The sequence below is a fragment of the Marmota marmota genome, unplaced genomic scaffold, assembly GCF_001458135.2.
Source record: "Marmota marmota marmota unplaced genomic scaffold, marMar, whole genome shotgun sequence".
NCBI classification, from domain to species: domain Eukaryota; kingdom Metazoa; phylum Chordata; class Mammalia; order Rodentia; family Sciuridae; genus Marmota; species Marmota marmota.
Genome location: NW_026000026.1, coordinates 60986427 through 61007567, shown reverse-complemented (window position 1 = coordinate 61007567; position 21141 = coordinate 60986427). Strand labels below are relative to the sequence as shown.

General features: G+C 34.1%; 1 protein-coding gene across 1 annotated transcript in view; it reads left to right on the top strand.

The window, feature by feature from the left end:
• The first annotated feature begins 8120 nt into the window (after nt 1-8120).
• Nucleotides 8121-21141, top strand: part of LOC107149649 — a 110463-nt gene continuing 97442 nt past the window's right edge. Inside the window, exons 1-3 of the mRNA XM_048811865.1 lie at nt 8121-8210; nt 10317-10377; nt 13807-16146. Of these exons, the coding sequence (XP_048667822.1) occupies nt 8121-8210; nt 10317-10377; nt 13807-16146 (2491 nt within the window). The remainder of the gene's footprint in view (nt 8211-10316; nt 10378-13806; nt 16147-21141) is intronic.

The following is a 21141-nucleotide window of genomic DNA, read 5'->3' as shown; positions in this document are numbered from 1 at the left end:
TGGCGACAGTTCGTTCCCTTTGCCGGGTGACCAATGCAACGGGTGGGTCCTGAGTGTCTCTCCCAAGCCCCGTTTCAATCCTGTGGCCACTGCCTATGAAGGCTCTGTTGGCATTAACCTCTGTAGGATCAGAAGGTCTGACCAGTTGTTTCAGCGGGATCGTTTAGTGCTGAGTCACAGCAGTTTGTCTGCGAGAAGCAGGCGAACGGGAGCTTGAATTCAGCCGATCCGGGCTCGGTGTGTGTTCTGAGAGGCCCAGACTGTTCGCCCCAGATCCACGTCAGCTCAGCATTGCCTAGTGATCCTGAGAAAACAGCATTTAGACTGTTTATGACTCCCTATGCCCGCGAAACTGAAGAGGTCAGAGACTTGATCTCTCCGCGCCCACCGCCATGTTGGATCTGTCTATATCTGGTTTTAATCCCAATCCATTTTTCACAGTGCAGCTAAGGATATCATGCTAAAGATCAATTTTATCTAATCTTTACCTTACTTTAAACTTCAAAAAGAACCCTCCCCTTCAACAAAGAAAATGTCACTTCTCCTTGGCATAACAACTTACCTCTCCATTTCAACTCGTAATACTTCTGTGTCTTCCAGTCCCTTATATATACAGCATAATTTATGTTCTTTCAAGGAACTGTAGAAAAATCTTCTAAATTTTTATGGTGCATTAATAAAATTCACTAAAGACAATCTGGAGAATTATAACCAATACCATAGGCGAGTAGTTTAAATAGAAACAATATTTTAATTATTTAAAGATTCTGAACTATATTGTCATTTACAAAATTCATCGGAATTCAAAAATTCTATATCAGGTCCTGTAGTATTCATTCAGTTTTACAAATCAGCATTTTGAATCTAAGAGTAAAATGGCTTTCCTAAGATAAATATATGATGTGGAAATGGTACTGAAATTTAAGTCTTTTGAATCAAAATCTATAACATCCATTATACTGTATACCACACTACTTTTGGCCCTGTCTACCACACAAAGATATATAAATTTACTTAATAGTTAGCTCCACCCACATAAACAGCCAAATTAGATCAGTTAAGTTTTTATTATTATTTGGATTTCTTCCCTTTCATCTGTACCACACAAGAATATCATGCCTGTATTTCATGAATATCCCTATCAAAATTCCTAAGCTATAAAAGCACAGTGTGCATCATTGTTCACTAAAAGTACGTTTAAAAATAATCTATTGGGGTGATTAAGAAAGATAATAATAGACTGATTAAAGGATGGTAGACTATTCCTGACACTGCATGAGATTAAAGTGCTAATCAGATTTTGGACTTAGAGGACCCAGTTAAATCCAGAGTAGAGCAAGACACAGTACTCAAATCTCTACTTCATTTTCTTGCCTTTCAAAATGCATACTAGCATTTTATCCATGCTTCCTTCAGAGATGAATGATTTATGAAGGCTTCACCAGGTGAGCTGATTTTATATCTATATATGTATATTTTTCTTTTTGAGTGAAACATTCTCTATTTTAATCTTAGCTGCTGTAAATTGACTGCTTGGCAAAGAAAAATGGCAAAGGGAAAATTATTTGAATGGTATATATGAAAACAATTTAACAACATATTTCTTTCCAACTACAAACTATATAGCAGCTATTTGTAACTTTTTGTTTAAAATAGAGAACATGAAGACATCCCCAAAATTCTAAATATTCAATATGTTTAGACTTCTTCTTTAAAGAAAGACATCATTTGCACAGTTGAACAGCCATTACCCATATCCTAATTTGGTTATTTCAAATAAATTGTACATTTAGAAAGCAAGGAAAATGCAATTGACAAGCCAGTCTTCTAAGCATAATTGAAATTCATCTTGAATGTAGGAAGAGTCACTTTCATTTCTAAACAGAAGACCTTTTTTGAATTCCTATATTTTGCTTTGTTTTCATTTAAGTATTAAAGTACTAATTGCCAAAGTGATTTCTTTATCTACTTTTGTTAATTGAATTTTTCTACATTAATTTTATACTTTTACTTAAATAAGTGTTTATATTTAACTTTTTGAATCATGTTAATTACCCAAACATTGTGATCTGAACTCAGGAATTTTTGTCTACAACACTTACAATTACTTCGTGATTTAGGTCAATTTCACAGGCAAAATATTCTGACTACCATCTTTTATGTAAATAATCCAAAAACAAACTATGCAAAATAGCCTATACAATCTTGATGTTGGTTGATCGAATGTGCCCCAAAATTTTTAGGGCAATATATATTTATGATGGAAGATTTCTTTTGCCATTAAGGATTCAGTCAGCTCTTCTCATCTTCCTCATTCAGAATATGAATATTCATTTTTACTCTCCTTTAACCTCTCATAGTTTAAACATCAGTTTGTTTATCCTAGTGTCAAACTATAATATGAAATGAGTATCCTAAAATTCTTTATTTAGAAATAAAGTTTTTAAAAAAATCTCTGTTTTTTGAGATATACCTTCGGTTGCTAGCTTTAAAAAAATTATGTAAAGTTGATTGACTTTTCAAAGAATTTTTTTGTAGTAACACTGTGAAAAAATTACAATTAGGATGCTTATAAGATAGTCATTATGTCTTCTCTCCCAGGACAAAACTATCCAATAACAACATTTTCAAATAAGTCTTTAAAATGATGTATCAAGAAATAAACTGTGATGTATCAGATGCTCAATTCTTTCATTAAATATGATGCCTCTTTCATGTACTAGTTCCCAATTACTTTTATAACATGCAGAATAAAAATTCTGAATGTTATCTAAGTTGTAAAGATGTACCTATACTACACAAAATGTACTAGCCTATTATTCTGACCCCTTGAGACTGCCTAGACCTCAGCAAATTTGAGATGGAGTATATTGTTAGCACTGATTATATGCTCAATATAAATCTATTCATAAGGTGATTAAATTAAGCTGGCAAATTAATTTTAAGCATAGTTTCTCATTCCTTCATCATTGGCCAGATTGCAAACTTTTTTATGACCATGGGAAAAAATATAGCACAATCAGTAGCACAAGGAAGGTCAGCAGAAAATATCAAGTATATAACATTTTAAACACATGCCTTTTTATTACTTTCAGAATCATGCGGTAGTTTGGGTTAAGCTACAGAAACATATTTAGTAAATAAAGTGAATCTAGAAAATATTTTAAAATACTGATTCTAAAATTATTGAAGGTTTCTCCTTTCAAGCTTTTGATTGACACCTCTTTGGAACCCTCATATCTGGTTTACATTAATATGTCAAATGCTTGGGTGGTTTTTTTTTACCATTTATTTGAGACTTTTCTTACTCTTTCTTACTCTTTAGCAATGTGATTATTAAATGGGTTTTCCTTGATTCTTGGCTGAAAAGAATGAATATGTTATAGGGGATCTGCTTTGAGCAATCCAAAACTCTGTGATATCAGCAGAATTGATGAGATCCACCTCTGGGGAAAGACACAACCCACTGAGTTATAGTGATTTCATGTTTTGTAGGAATTACACACAGATGTTTCTGTGTAAAGATAGAGCTGTTATATATTCAAATACTCCTTCAAACTGAGGTTTAAGACTGAATATTTCAAAATTAAGAAGATGTAATTTAAACTCAGTAAGAGCTGAAAATTCAGCAATCATTAAATCTTCAGATAAGCATAGCTCTTCTGCACCATGGTTATTGAAGTAGTGTGTCTCCACTTCAATAAGTGAAAAGAGAGAGAGAGAGAGAGAGTTGGGGGGAGATTCCTCTTTCGAAAACTCAAAGGAATTCTCCATTTAATTAATAGGTAGGAAAAGTCTTGAGAAGAAAAAAGTAGTCCCTGAGATATATTCAATTAGCCTTTTGTGCCTGTTCTTTTATTTTTACAAGTTATCTAATGTTATGTTCAAGTACATAAATGTACGTCAATTTTTTCTTTCTTCATGCTAATGGAAGTATCACTATGTAGTAAATTTTTCTTATTTGAAATATGTGTTGAAATGAAGCTCTCTTATTATAGGAAATACAATTAGTCAAAAAGGAGTGATATAAAATGTAAACATGGGACTAAGTGAAATTTGGAAATGGGTTAATTAAGTTAGATTCTGGAAGTTCCCATTGCTGGTCAAGATCAGAGTAAGGAAAATCATAATTACAGATTTCTCAGATAACAATTAAAAACAACAACAACAATAACAAACACACACCTTATAGTAGCTAGAGTTCTAATTGTAACTGAAGAGAGTGCTTCCTCCTCTGTACAGTGATATTTAATTCATACATCATTTTGCATGTGAGATTAAACTTGTGCTGTAATACTCATTCAAAAGCCAGAGAGGAAATGAAGCAAAGCAAAATACAATTCTTCAGAGATTTCTAGTCTAATAATGTCATGATAATAGCACATGGAATATGACCACATCTTCCAAATCAAGAGACATTTAAGGCTAGTATGAAAAAAAATGGTTTTAGTTATTACAACATGAAGATATTTACTTTTAATTATTTGTTTTTGTTTTCATGCTTATTGGATGTAATCCATGATCCCATGTATATTATGACTTAATGTGTATCTAAAGTAGAAGATATAATGAATCAAAAAATTATTGAGCAATAACAGCACAGGTGTAATGCTGGATGTAATAAGGATCATGAAGGTAGTACACAAATAAATGAAGTTGAAAACCAATGGAGCAAGTCATGTTCAGTCATTAGTCCAACAAGTAGTTATTAACTACTATGTTCCTTCCACACATCAGGAATAAGAAAATTTCTAAATATAAGATAGATAAGATATCCTGTCTTTGTGAATCCAATGTTTTGTCAGCATACTTTTAGTGATGCCTCAGAAGATCAAAATAAACTAAGATTGTATACATTGGGTGCTTTGTCTCTTTTTGATGGACCTCAAAATAAATTTCCTTTGATGCCTAGTTGGCTTAACTCAAGTTAACTATGGAGCATCCAGGTGACTACTACAATCCTAAGATATTCTCAATAGAGGTGCTTGAAAAAGAACATGCTGTACAAATGATGGAACCCTAAAGAATGGACAGATAGATCATAAATAGGAATTTCAAGCTTTAGATACCTGATCAAGTACCCTGCCAGCTACCCTACTTCCAAATATTTTACTGTAATTCCCCTTGCATTTGTCAACCATTTCAGCTCTTAAAAGCAATGTCAAACCCAAAGTGTAGGAAATCTTTGACTCTGGGAAGCTAAGCGTCTAGACAGGAAGAGACTAGCAATCCAAAAGACAACATTATTTTTCTTCTTGTTCCAGCATTCCTGGCTTGATAATTTGACTTTCTCAATGTTTATCACAATATGTGGTTAGCTCAAGATAAATAAATATTGGGGAGCTACCATGTGAGTGAGTTAGAACAGTTTAGGTCGAACTCCTTTTCATTGATTTGGCTGTGAAAAAATAAAAAGTAATCTTTTGCTGAGTTGTCCTTCTAGAAGCTTGTTCATATAAGAAAGACAATCTGTTCTTAAACTAAAAGAATATTTTTTTTTAAATTCAAGACTTACTGTGCAACAATTAAGAGAGAAGGGAATTGAGGTAGAATCAAGTGACACTGAATTCATAGCAAGTTTCCTCAGGTCTCCCTAGCCTGAAATTTTAGGCTTTCAGAGATTATCTGAATAAAGTTCCACTCTATCTATTCAATTGTGTCTGCTTCAGTGGAGTTTCTGAATCAAAATCACTTGGTGAGTGAGTGTGTGTGTGTGTGTGTAATGGTGTGGAAGAATAGATGCGTATTAAAAATACATATATCTAGATCCTGAATCTCTAAACTGAGGTTCAAAATCTATATTTTTAGCTTGTTGCTCAAAGTTTCTCAAGCACACTCTATTTGAGAATCTGTGCTAAACTGTAAACTACTTGAAATTTGCTTTATATTTACATTTTTAAATTTTATTTTATTCATTTATTTATATGTGGTGCTGAGAATCTAGCCCAGTGCTTCCACATGTGCTAGGCAAGCACTCTACCACTAACCTGTATTTACATTTTTACATCAAGTCTAGCCCAGAACCTAGCCTGCCAAATTCTAAGGCTATTAAGCATACTGCAAATTTTCCCAAATATAATTGAACTCCTTTCACCAGAGTTATTCTATAATAAAGTGAGAGTAAGGGAAAGATTCTGAAGCATGTCAGCAATGAAAATCTTTTAAAAATCCTAAGTGAGAAAATTCTTCCAATGCAGAGTCTGGCCATGGTGGAAAGAGAAATTAAGCAACATCTCAGCATAATGTTTGGACAATTTGCTTTGCCTACCAGTTTCCCTTGAAGAGAAGTGAGGGAGTAGGGTAGATGATCTCATATGAATCTTCAGTTAAATGCAAAATAGACACATTGTAACTGTAAGGGATTTTCATTTTTAGTTCATCCTTTTTGGCCTGGTGTTACCTAATGTATCAAACTTCATTAAATAATGCCCTCATTTTTCTTTGGTTTGGTAAGTTTTTTTCAAGTTTTAAACATTATTACTACTAATAACATTATAAAACACACATCACACAATTCTCTATTATCTGCATTTCATTTTCTCAAAGATTCTCATTTAATTTGTATGTCCTTGTCTCTTCAATTATTAGACTCATCCATTAAGTTATGTTTGATTCATTGTGGGCCAAATAAGGTGCTAGCACTCCAACAATTATTTTAGTATTGAAATTCTGTTATACCTAGTCCTCTGAACTCAAGACTTTAACAGATTTATGCTCTAGTAATGACCAAAAATCTCTTTAGGATATGGACAGAAATATTCCTCAGGTGCCTTAATAACTTACTCATTGCATGCTTGAAGGAAAGAAAATTTGGTTTTATTGACTGTTTATGCTTAAAAAGTTTAATCCAATTAATTCAAATATTTTATCCACATAAATGATTATAAATATGCATATTTTTCAACATTTTTAAATGTGAACTTTTTGGAATTTGTTTCACATGTATGAATTTTCTTTAAAAATTTAGGAGAGAGTACATAAGCTTTGTCTTAAATTCAAGAAAATGAAGTCATATGAAAAACACTAAAAAAGAGACTCCAGAAAACTCAAGATGATGGACTCTACAAAGAGTACTAGATGATGTGCTACCTTGGAAGCTGAGCATTTAACCATCTGAATTTATTTCATATTTAGTCTCCTTCTAGCATTTTAATAGTGATCATTATCTATTCTCTCTTGAACTTCTTTGTATTGGTAATAGAGCATTATCTTTCAATGTTTCAAGGAAAATGTTCCAGCTTAGCAATACAATAGAGAAATTTCTAAGTAATTTGTCAGAAAAGTGACATCAGTAAAATTTTCTAACAATACCTTTCAAAAAAAGTCTTCACAATTCAACAACTTTCTCAGAGTAACAGTACCACCATATAATTCTGCAGTAGAAAAATATTGTAAGTTTTTCTGTTCAGATTTTTTTTCATTCTTCTATGATTATAGTAATGAGTCAAAGCCCAGTTGGAAAAAAATCTATAAAATCCAATATAAAGGCACAGATATAATAGGATTCAGCTGATAAAAAAAATAGCAATCATGGTGACTTTTCTGAACTTTATTGCCAATTTTGCACAGAACAAATAAATATTTATGAAACATATAAAGTCAAGAAAATCTGTAATGGAATGGACTCTGTAATGTATAACCAAACTCTAATGGTGATATTCTTTGCTTGTGGATAAAATTAAATTTTATGCTTCTATGAAGAAAAAGTTAAGTGCTTAGAACTTTTTCAAAGTGAAATGAGAAGCCCTTCAAGAGTTTTCAGCAGAGAGATATGGTATGATTTAATTTTCATTAAAAAAATCAATCTGGATGCTATGTAAATAATCAAAGGATATGAATATTAACCATATAAATAAGTATAAATATGCATATTCTCCAAATATTTTGTAACTTGAACTTTTTGGAAATAAGAAAACTAATTAGAAAATTGTTACATTAGTTGAGATTTTAAAAACATAAATATGGTGGGTTCGATTTGGGTAGTAACAGTGGAAAAAGAAATAAATTGATACATTTGGGATAAGATGTTGAGAAATACAGTAGGACAAATCCTGATGGCTTGAATGAGGAATGTTAAAAGGTCATGGATGACATGTTCGTATCTGATTTGAGCTGAATGAATGGTGATGCTGCTGACTGAGACTGGAAAGATTCAGAGGAGAAAAGATTTGGAGAAAGCAGAGGACATAAAGAACTCTGTTGGGTACATGGTAAGTTTGAGATTCCAATTAGACATCCAAGAAGATATGTCTATTTGGCAGTTGAGTATTTAAGCCAGGACTTCTGAGCTTATGAAATTATGAATTTTAGAACAGAAGATTTTATACATACATAAAATTTTCCATATAGAATATTTTAAAGCAATGGACATAAATTTTCTAACGAGAGTTGATGAAGAAGCAAAAGAAAGGTGAAGATGTCAAAGATTAGAGACTGAGCAAGGGAAGATCCAGCAATAGCATCTAAGAAGGGACTGTTAATAGAGCAGGATGATGACCAGGAGAGTGTGGCTCTGAGGAATTGAGGAAGGAACACATGCAAGAGGAACAATGTGTCAAATTCTGAGATGATACCAGATAAGTAACTCTTCGCTTTAGCAATCTGGGTGTCAGTAATAACCTGGACAAGACTCATCCTGGTGGAATGTATGGGAATATTGACCTGCTTGTAGTGGACTTCAGAAAAGATGTGAGGAAAGAAAAGAGGAGTCAGAAAATATAGATGAATTCTTCAAGATGTGCTGCTGTCAAAGTGAACAGAGATATGTGACAGTACATGGAGTGGTAACCGTGAAAGAAGGAAACTGTTACTATAGGAGAAGAAAAAATAATTGTAGGAAAATGGTCCAGGTGCACTCAAAATAAAAGGAATTTGATAAAATTTGATACAAGTTCAAAGAAATTGGCAGTTTGGGTATTGGAAAGCAAAAAGAGTTTCAGTCAATTTCTATTTCCTATGTCCCACGTGTCAAGCTCCTCATCCAGAGTATAGGAAGAGGAGGAGAGATCAGAATCTGGAGAAGAAATAAGATGGTAAATATTTGTTTAGGAGACAGGAAATATGTTCATATTATGAAACTATTATAGGAAATCTCTGAAATGATTATGATGTCTGCATGTAAAATTAAAAATTCCAAACCATGTTTGAGGAAGTCCAAGAATATTCTAATTTTTCCAATGATGAGTACTTTGAAATTTTTGGAAAAATAAAATATTAAATTCTTTACTGTTCTAAAACATATTTCAGTGCCCCTACTATGTTTGTTTTCTAACCACTCTCTCTCTAATTTTATTATATCTTTCTGAAAGAAGGGAGAGAAACTGACAAGAACATAAAATGATCACCTGTCTTAGAAGAAGAGGGTCACATGGGACAAAAAAAACACACAGAAAACAGGAGACAGGGATGATAAGAAACACCTTCTCCCACCAATCATTTACTTAGGGTCACTTTAGAAAATGTGGTTGCAGCCATGCCACATTTAGTAGGAAGAAATATTTGATGCCATTCAGTTAAAGTAGAATTGATAGTACCCCACAGGCTGATTATGAGACTTATGCCAATGATAATGCCATCAGCTGATTTTGGTGCCCCTTACAAAAGTAGAGGCAAAAGAGATAATTTGTAGTGGAAAATATGAACAATTTGGTTGTAAAAAACAGCTATAAACAAATTAACTATAAATTGACTATCAATAAATTGAAAATACAGTAAGTATATGGAATTTTATTGAAAGGAATGAATATATTTAGAAACACAAGAGGGCACTTTATTAAAAACATAATTAGGTACAGATTGGCACTGTCAATTTAATGCATTTAAATATTCATGCATAATTACTAGGTGTCAGGTACTGTGCTAGATTCTGGGTACATTCAATTTTGTGGAACAAAGTTGTGCTCTCTCAGAACTAAAATGAAAACTTACTATAACATTTGCTTGGTATGATCAGAAGCAACACCAAACCATCTACACCATGTGTGTCTACTCAGAGAGCTTGCCTAATGTCTAATTTTCAACAGCTGGCATTCTAGTTCTGGTTTGTTAGTGAGGTGTAGGATTATTAGTGAGATACAGGAAGCAAGGACAGTCTGGGTCTGTTTCTCACCTGTAAAATGAAGCTTTGGATGAGATGTCCTTGGAAACTTCTAGAAAGTCCAGCTCAAAAAGAATTTATATTTTGGTTAGCATTATCTGAGCACTCACCTATAATTCTGATGAGATGACCTGTCTCCCAAAGCCAGGCAATGCTCAGTGGTAATTATGGAAGTAATTATGTAATTTGCCTGTTGCTGATAGGAGGTTAAGAATAACAGGAACCAATCTTCAACACAGAAGATGAAGGAGGAAGAGGAGAAGAAGAAATGAGAAGAACAGGTATCATATTTTCAGTTGTGTTTCTTTAAAACAACTCTGTAAGTTATAATTTGTTATCATTTCTATCTTAGAAGTGAAGAAAACAACCTCACAGAGATTATAGCACCTGCTGAGTAAGATACTCAGGTCTTCTGATCAAAGTCCAGATGCCCTCCACTGAACCCAGTATAGCAAGTCACCTTTTCTGTCCTCAATATGGACTCACAGAGAAATAGTTTATATTAGTCAAGTGTTTTCAAAGAATGTTTTAAACTCAAAAACCTAAGGAATAAAAAGAAAAAAGATTAAATTATGTGTTTGTAATCTGCTTTCAAACCCAACCCCCACATTAACCTTCTAAGAAGAAAGGATTATTGCTGTCTTGTCAGCCTAAAGGACTTTGTTGTGCCTCTTGAGGGAGAGAGAAGAAAGGAATATTGGAAGATGCCAAAAGAGTATCAACTGTTCTATATGAGAAACGTGACCTAAGGAAAAAGAATTGTCAGCAAGTTGTGAATCTTTGAGAGTCTGGAGTATGAAGGATTTGAAATCAATATATCTATGTATCTTAGCTGTATCATAGTATCCTATGACATGGGGGGGTTTGAGTAGAGAAATGAGTTAAGGGTTTAAGTAAATTTTTATTAAAACTGGCCATAAACCAGCCCCATTTTATTTTAATTACTCATAAAACAAGCCAAGATTCTCAGCTGAGGTGTCCAAAGGCATAGCCTGCCTCAAAATAAACTGCTTCCATGGGAAGCCATTCCTCTTGCATCTTTGCAAGTACTTTAAATATTTTAAAGTAGTAATGCAATTAGAATCAGGCAGAGTTCTAAGCACAGGCAGATGCCTGCCTACCAAGTTAGGAGACTGACTTCCCCCAAATACCTCCTCCAACATTTTATATTAGTTAAGACATCATGAACAGGGAATATAACTTTTTGCTTCACAATTAATGTAAAGAATTAATTGATTCTTCTACAAGAATTGCCAACTCTGTCAATGTGTGCATTCAATTTTATATTTAAATTTACTATGTGTAATGATAGGCAACCATCAACGAAGGCAAACCATCTTTCTACGGCACTTAACTTGGCAAGGCTACAAATTTGATGATATTGAATTTAGATTAACTTCACAAAAACTTAGATGCTTCTATTAGAATAAGGGAAAAAATGGAACATAAAAATAATCAGTTCATATAATTTTATAATTTGAATTCTAAATGCCTATCAATTTGTGTGCTCACGCATATGTGTGTGTGTGTGTGTGTGTGTGAAATATTCACATGGCATATGATAATACACTAAATAGCTGGGATAGAACAAAACAGTAAGGAAAATAGAATTATGAAAATTAAATGTATTCAAAGGAGAATACTATAGGAAAGAGAAAAATACTATGGTAACAAGTTACAAATAAGTTGAGTTGGCCAGTAATTTTATTAAACCTAAATTTAGAGTGAAAAATAATTTCAAATGGTATGTTTTCAAAGGGCAGTGATAACTGAAGATCCACAGCTCTCCAAAATGAGAAGGAAAAGAAGAAAAGGCTATAAAAAAAAGAAAGCATTGAATACCACAGTATGTAAGTTCCATTCTATGCTTTTATAAGTATGTAAAAGTTGACCTACCACTTTATGCACTTTGTTCTTTACCACAAGTTTGTCTATAATATAAAATAGGAAGATAAGTACTTATAAATATTATAAGATGATTTTAAAGTTTGGTCTATTGTTATCATATATATAATTCTGCGTCAATTATTAATATTAGGTGTTGTGATAATAAAAATTGAATAAAAATATTTACTTATTGAGACATAGAATATTAAGACCACCAACCTTAGAGTGTGTCATCAGTGCATCTTTATATTATTTTTTTAGTTCTATCTTCTTGCTTGCACATATTAAGAATAGTCAATCGAAGGGGGCTATAAAATTGGAAGGGGCTATAAACTGAACTGTTCTTGGCATAAAGGTGTTATTTTAAGAATAAACTATAATCTCCAGTTCTGGAAGGCAGTCCTTCAGCCTATAAATTGTTATCATGGCCATGCTCTGTCATAAATGTACTTTTAGAGAGATATGTCTCTATGTCTTTTCTCCCGTGACTTCCACATTACAACTTTTAGATTATAACCAGACCCACTAGAAATTGTTTCAGTACCTACCTAGAGAGAAGCCCTCTGTCAGACTAGAAAACAGACAAATGGGAATGATTAAACTCTCCAAATAATTCCATTATATTTGATGTTTTTCTTCTTCTGCTGAACAGAATTTATTTACTCTCTGTATGCATACTTACATAAGTATTCATACAAAATATTTAACTATATATAAAATTATGTTTAATTTGATAATATTTAAATAAAAATTTATAAATGATAGTTTCTAATTTTTAGACTTCATCAGATTATTAAGAATCACCTTTTGGACACCTAGTTTATCAATTTCCATGGCATCATTATTTACTTGTTGCCCATTCTTCTTTCTTTTCCTTAATAAATAACCTCCTTGAGATGTAGTTTAAAACAGAATGTGAGATCTTTCTGTTTTTCCCCACTGTGTTTTACATAAGGTACCTTGATTTCAGCTTCACAAATTTGTCACAATTTCAACTTTAAAAAGCCGAGAAGCACAAGTTGCAAGCTGACAATCCTGAAGTCAAAGCTGGTTTCTACATATTTTTGGTCCCCACCTGAAAAGAGATGTTTTGTTTTGTTTTTTAATTTGATCCAACTCTTAGAAATTAGGAGGACTTGCACAGTATAATAAAACCAGAATCTTGTTCTGTCCTGGAAAATGAGAAGATGTAGCAATACCAGGGTCCCTTCTCACATGTCCGCTTTCGATTGGAACTGAATTGCAGAGGAAGTCATCTATCCTGCTTCACCTGTTGATGTCCTAGGAATTGGAGTTCATAATGATATCCCATAAAAGGCATGGGACAAAGGATTCTGTCAGACATGTTTGAAAGGTTGCCTGGAAACCATACTTGGCTCTTTTTGATCCTCATTACTCACATCTTCTTTAGTGGCACTATCTCACATTATATGGAGTTCGATATAGCCTGTAACATAATGCCATGTTCAAATACCGGATAATGGCAACTTGCTCTTTATTAAGAAGTTGCATTTAAAAATTACTTGCATACATTTCTTTTGAAATTTTCACTTCACCCACTTTTGGAAGTTGTTTCTGAGTAAAGCTTAATTAAATTATTATTTCCTAAAACTAACGGATGATATTATTCATTCTGAGAATTAAAAATAAATACTTACTAGAAGTGAACTTTTGTGGAAAATAAATTGACATACTAGAAATGGATGAAAAATGTTAATTACACTACAAAAGAATATAAAGGATATAAAAAGATATGCATTATGTTTCATCTTATTTAAATGTTTTTTTCTTTTCTTTCTTTTTTTTTCTTCTTCTTCTTTTAGGTACATCTCAGCCTTCTGATCAAGCATGCCAAAAAAATACAAAAGAACTTGAAAAGGAAGTCAAAGGAGATACCTCAAAAGCTACATTTCATCAGACTGGTGTATTAAGGAAATCTAAGGAAAACAGAGACGAGCATACATCTGCTTCTGTGAACCGAAAGCAAAATTCCTCTTTTCTCCCTGAAGAAAAGAAACAACCTCCATCTGACAGCAAAATAGGTAGGGGGGAAGAAGATGATGATCCTTCTTTGGCCATCTCGCACCAACTAAAGAAAGCATTACCGGTGGTCATGTTTAAAGATGGTGAAGAATCATTATCAGGAAAAATTACACTACAGGATTTCCCAAGCACAGTAAAAAACTGTGAAGCAGAAAATGGAAAACTTATTACAGAAGTGAAATGTGGGGCTTTCAATGTGCGAGTAGAAATCAAGAAAAGCATTTTCTGTAAAACAGGAGCACAGTTCCCAACAAAAAAGTTATGCCCAACATGTCACCAGCCGTTCTCTGCCAGGTTTATTAGGAGATGTTACACATTTAGGAGATGCTTTCCTAAACACAATAATACACTGGCAGAAAAAATAAAACCTGAGGTGTCACCTCAACAGGGGAAAATTGCCAGAACTGAGAGCCCCTCACTGAAAGTAAGCATTGTAGGAAAAGAAATTAAGGTTAAATACATAAGTAAGAAACAGAATGTATTAATTAACATAACTCATCCAAAAAGAAGAGGGAAAATAACCAAATACAGAACCATTCCCTCCAATCCCACCACTACAGAAACTTTCAGGTCTCCTTTGCAATCTGATATTAAGTACCCTGAAAAGCAGCAGCTTGAAAACAAGCACCAGAGTTCAGATTGTTCAGGGGCCTCTCCGTCTGTTGAGTGCACCATTCAGAAGGAGAATTCTGACACAGTTCTGGTTTCTTTAACCTCAACTCCCAAAAGAGAAAAAAATAAGTCTGATACACTATCTTCAGTCTCAGATGATTCTGAGGGAGAATCTGCCATCTTTCAGCAGAAGGCTTTTAAAATTAGTCAGAACAACCCCAAGAAGAAACACTTCTCTGGAGCTGATGCTCTTCAGAAAAACATTCTTCCTACTTCACATGATACTCTAAAGACCACATGTTTAAATAATACACACTTGAGTAAAACACCTTTTGAGGATCCTAAGGATGTGGATAAAGAGAGAAAAAACAACTCCGCTATCCCAGAAAATATCACATCAGAGTCACATACACAGCAAAGCACAGATGGAACAAATCATTTGCTAAGTACCATTACCAACATCATTCCCATTCAAGATGTCTCACACTCTGACTTTTGTTCTCTGTCTTCTCTAAGCATTCAGCTTTGGGGAGAAAAGGCAACTAGTATCTATTGCAAAAGCAACAAAACTTCATCCACAGAAGGCTGTGAGAACTCAAATTCTAAATCGTTCTCCTCTAGTCAAAATGCTCTGAAGTCTTCTACCTCATTCAGTCCTTCTCACTTGGCCACCAGACATTTAGAACCCAAAGATACCCTTGGGCATACATTTTCCTTTAACCACTGTGCTGAATTTGTGATAGACCATGAGAAAGAGCATGGTGTTATGACTGAAACAGACATTAAAAAAGCCATTATACATGGTGACTCTTGTGCAAACACACAGCAACTATTAGAAAGAAAGAGTACACAGAGTCCAACCCTCATCCCTGCATCCTGCAGCAGCCTAGCTGCTGAGGATTCACTTCACAATATTAGCCACACCACTGTTGAATGGGACCAAACAGAAGCCCAGAAAAATCATCCAGAGACAATGGCCCCTAGCAGAACAAAAGTGTCAGTCATGAGCTTCATAACTGATAAGTTAGAGCAAAGATTAATTACTCAAAATGATAAAGAAAACACAGTTGATTCTAATTGTCCCTCGGGAATAAGAACCCCCAAAGAGTCACCCAGTTCTTTGGAGAATATTGAAAAAGAAAAACGCCAACTAATACCAGTGATAATGAATGAATGCCACCGAGATTTTGAAGACCTACCCAGTGAGAATCATGATGAAAACTGTTTTCAAATGGACTTTCCACCAAACACTGCTGAGTCCAGCTGCAAAGTGTGTGTAACGGATAAGCTGTTTCTTATACAGAAAACACTAAACAGTGATGCAGACCAATGTGGTAATCAAGACAAAGAGAGCCTTGAATTAACCAGTTTTCAACAGGAGCCAGGGGAGTGCCAAAGAATTGCATTAACAAGACAAGAGGGAGATGAGAACAAAAATGACTCAAAGGAAAACTACTATCATCAAATAGACATATTGCTGTCTCCCCAGAAGCAAAAGGCATTGAAAGGTACAGTGGCTATACAGAAACTTTAACTTTCATTATTTTTTATTGAATCTTGGAAAGTCTTAAGGGTAAGGTGTTTTTTTTTTTTTTTTTAATTGCTTGGGATTTTTTCTTTTTTTGTCCAAGATAGAGTATTATAGAGTTATATGTACATGAACAATCATATATCAGCTTGCTTTTTTACATTATAACCCACTCCACCCATAAATAGTGCATAGAAAAATCAGCAATGCTGGAGTTTAATATAAAGTTAAAAAAATCAATTTCTCTTTAAGAAGTTGATGTATTGCCAGATCAATTTGTAGGAAATGTTAGCCTCTTGCCACTCTTAAATAATCCACCATATTGTTCCTTCTTGCAAGCTAAGCATGTTTAAAAGAATGGGAAGAATATATTTATAATAAGCACTGTTTTAAAACCTTGCTGTGGCATTACAAACAGGGTTATAGATGTCTCAGGAGGAAGTGTGGAATAGCAATTAAAGCAAAGGACAAAAACCAGAAACAATCAGGGCTAATACAAACTGAGACATCCATGAGGCCTTTGACTTCCAGGAGACCTCTGGTCTCCCTTGTGCATTTGGCTGGCCCTGCTCAAACCATTGATAGAACCCAGAAGTTCTCCAGTCCTCAAGAAGGGCTAAGATGGAAGCTTTTTTCTAATTACATAATATTCTCTGTCTGTTTTCAATCTTGGATCATCACAATATTCCTTTTGTCACTTTATAAAAGACTCTTATTTTTCTCAATGAGTCCAAATTATTTTATATTTATTATTATCATTATTCTATATTGTAAATTAAAATACATCTTGAATGGGTAAAAATTGCCTTCTAAGCTGCAGAAAACAGGGGTTGAGGATATAGTTCAGATGCAGAGTGCTTGTCTGGTACACAGAAGAGCCTGAGTTCAATCCTCAGCACCAACAAATAAATAAGTAAGTAAATAAGGAAGCTAACAGACCAATTATACTCTGCAGTGCTCAAAAATAAGATTTGGAATGTTAAAACTTATTGGAGAAGCTATCTTTTCTTTGTTGTTTTTCTAAATTTGTCAGTTAATGATTAATCAAATTTTTAAAAAATTTTTTAAGAATAGAAACATAAAAAAGCATAATTGATTGCATAAATGTTAGCATAAAATGTGAAATTTGTTTTGTAAACAAATAAATTATTTAAAACAATGCAAAACCTCTGAGTCACCTGCCTGATATGAATAACCTCAAGCAAAGATTATCCATCACAGCTACTGTTTCCCAATGCCAATGTAACTCCAGATATCAGGATCAATGACATCAATTCCAACATTTGCTTCAGTGCCTAGTTATTGAGAACTGAAAAAGAAGCATGTAATAAGAGTACTTGTGTGTTTACCTGGATGAATATCTCTCTGAACAACTCTTTCATCCAGGGGCAAGCTCATCCTTGTGCTTTCTCTCCTAACAAGACGCATTTCTTTAAAACAATCAAAGTCCAAGCCAGAATCTACCCAAAACTGAGATAACCCTTCAATAAACTTAGAAATTGTCCCGTTTGGTAAACAATTCCAGCCATTGGTTCCCTTTGTAACTATGGTTCATCAAAAGGTTTTTCCTACAGCTCTCTCCCTTGATCTTTAACTTCTTTTCCCCTTAGTAATTCTGTTTCAGCCACATTGACCTACCTGAGTTTCTAGAACCTTCCAACCAATATCCCAGGCTCTTTGCATGTACTGCTTCCACTACCTGTGTCTTTCTCCACATGTCCACAGGTTCAGTCTCATCTCATCTCTCTGCTCACATAGCACAATTTCAGTAAGCCCTTCTCAGATCACTGAGTTTAAAATTTCAGTTTGATTTGTGCCAGCCCAGGCAAACTCTATCCCTCTTCCATGTTTTACTTTCAGACATAACACTTTCACCTTCTAATATGTTGTATATTTTACTGGTTTATTTTGTTTATGTTCTATTTTCTTCAATGAGAATGTCAAATTCATGAAGGCATGGATTTTTTCTCTTTTAATTATTGGTATAGCCACAGCATTAGACAATGCCTGTTCTGTAGTGTACAAACTCAATGAATATTTGTAGAACAAATGCAGAGAAGTCGTATCAGGCATCTTTATGCAATTCCCTGTTCACATACCTACACTTGTGTGTATGTGCAAACACATATACCCACACACAAACACACACTCTAAGCAGGATAAAAATTCAGCAATTAAAATATTTGCAGAAAAGCTATTTAAATCTATAAATGTTTGCATGTATTTGATTCTCCTAGAGTTATGAGTATCTTTTCATCTTATTGAACAAAATTATAAGTATACTACTGTTACCTCAGGTCAGGACTGAATAAACTTATCAGGCCGTGAATTGCTTTGAAGAATTTGGACACCTTTGGGCTATTGTACCATAAATCATAAATTTGATATAGGCACAAACTTACGTCTACCTTTTCAAACAGGCTTTCTAACTCTTCAGAATCTATCCATGTTGTAACTCAGGTTAAGAATCCCTGACATGAGTGCTGACTGTAATATTTATGTTGTATCTTCCAACGTGTATGTGTATTTGGGAATTAACTAGATTGCAAGTTACAAACTAGACTATCTACAGGAGCCAGACAGGAAATGTAAATGAGTAAAACAGGCTGCCTGTGAGAAAGTGTGGAATGTTGGCAAAACAGTGATCTAAGGAAATGAGAGTGCAGTCTAGTACATCCAGACCTTCTGACTTTTCAAGATACCTGGAGATGTGGATTTTTTCACATGTGAATCTCCATACTATAAAATTTGGAAGACACAGTGCAAGTTAAACAGTATGCCATCTCTGAACTAGATAAATGAGAGGAGATAGGTGTGGGGTGTAGCAGGAGGCAACAGAGCCAGCATAATGTTAAGGAAAGGATTTCCATCTGAATCTATTATAACTTAATACTGCATTCTTCCTCTTCACTATAAGGCTTGTGTGTTTGTGGGATTAAAAAAAAATACTTGCTCAAGGACTGATTTTTTTCATTTTTAAATGAACTGAAATATAAGATCTAAACCAAAGAACTAGAAATTCTATATCATAAAAAAATTTTAATGAGGAAACCAAAACTAAGCAACCATGAGAAAATGACAGATAATGAGAAGTATTAGGTGACATTTTATATGGCATAAGACATATTCATAATTAAATGGGCATTTATATGTAACATGACACAAAACTTATATGCAATGAATAAGATATTTTATTGCCCTGTACCTCTTAAAAGGAACAATTGCAAGGACTGGATTGTGGCTCTGTGGTGGAGTACTTGCTTCACAGAAGTGAGGCACTGGGTTTGATCCTCAGCACCACATAAAATAAAGGCATTCTGTCCATCTACAACTAAAAATATTTTTTTAAAAAAGGAGCAATTCCAAGAGCCCATACTGAAGCAAAAAGGTGTAAAAGACTACAGATCAAAAAAGTTTGGGATCTCAAGCTCTGCACCACGCTGTCATATATAAATAAAAATAAATAAACAATTTTTTTAAAAAAAGATTTACAATAAAAAAGAATAAAAAGATGAAATGAAAATTACTCTTTTCCTTGCAGAAGCCTACAAATGTTGGGATAATGTTCAACAGGTTGACAGGGTGAAACTGGGATCTTTCGATACATGTGCATATTTCAACATTTCTTGGTCCATGCACAAACACAGGTGCCTGGTCCAGCTGCAGTGCTTGTGGTTTCCTCCAGAAGGTCTCCTCCCAGATCTGCATCTTTTTCTTGGTCTTCTCACACGCTTCCTGTGCCTTCCCCTGGCTTGTAAGGTAGTAGCTTCCACTTTCACACTCATACTAGGCATTTAGTCCATTCATGCTGCTATAGCAAAATGTCAGTGACTACGTAATTTATTTCTTATGGTTCTGGAGGCTGACAAAGTCAAGATTACAGTGTCAGCATTTGGCATCTGGTGAATCTTCTTACTGCTACCAAGATGACACCCTGTTGCTGTCCTCCCATGGCAGAAGTCAGAGAGTATAAAAGGCCTAACTAGTCCCCTTTAGTTCTTTCAAAGGATATCAATACCATTCATGAGGTCAAAGCCCTCAGGAGTTCATTATCTAAATGCCCCACTTCTTAATACTACCACATTTGGCTTTAGGTTCCAACACAGGAATTTTGAAGAGACACATATCTTCAACCATAGCACTTAATAAAATTCTGTGTTTTTTAATGAATTAACGTATTGTCCTATCAAGTGACAGTGCATATTTTAACAGAGCCCCTCAAGAGACTTAAGTCCCTGCATTCCAGCCCCAGAAAATTGCCTGATTCCAAGGCTCAATAAATATCTACAGTGCATTCATGGAATCAGGAATAAACACACAAGTGAATGAAAATTATTAAGATATAGACTCAATTCAAATTGCAAAACCTTTTTAACAAGTTTTAGTTTACAAGGATCAGGCTGACTCACACATAATAAGTTTGAGTCTAGGAAGTATTTAAGCTTAGACTGAATGACTGCTTGGTAGAAATTTTGTAGAAGTGTTTTGAGCTGTAGAGGGGGGTTGGACCATATCACATCTATATTCTGTACAAAACAGATTTTACAAATTCCAAGCTGGACAACAGCAGTGATGTTTATACTTGGTCAGTTGTTCAGAAATTCTCAACTTACATTTCAAAACATACTAGAGGGCATATACTTTCTCCTAATTTTAGTGTATAAGAAAGTCCTAGAGGGAGACTTCCCTTATATGCAATGATAAGGTATTTTATTGATATCTGTCATCACAAGCACAGATACAATACCACAGAGCCATATCTATATCACACACCATTTGCTAGGTTCATAAGACTTCTTTTCACCCCAGCAATATTTGATATTAGAAAATAGTCCCTTTAATGGATACCTTCATTGTCATCATGAGCTCTTAATCTTAACAAATGGCATAACTAGAAGAAGTTTTGGGAAAAAATACCTAGAGGTCATTTTGTAACATTTTTTAAAGTTCCAGTACTGTAATATTCCAGAGGGTG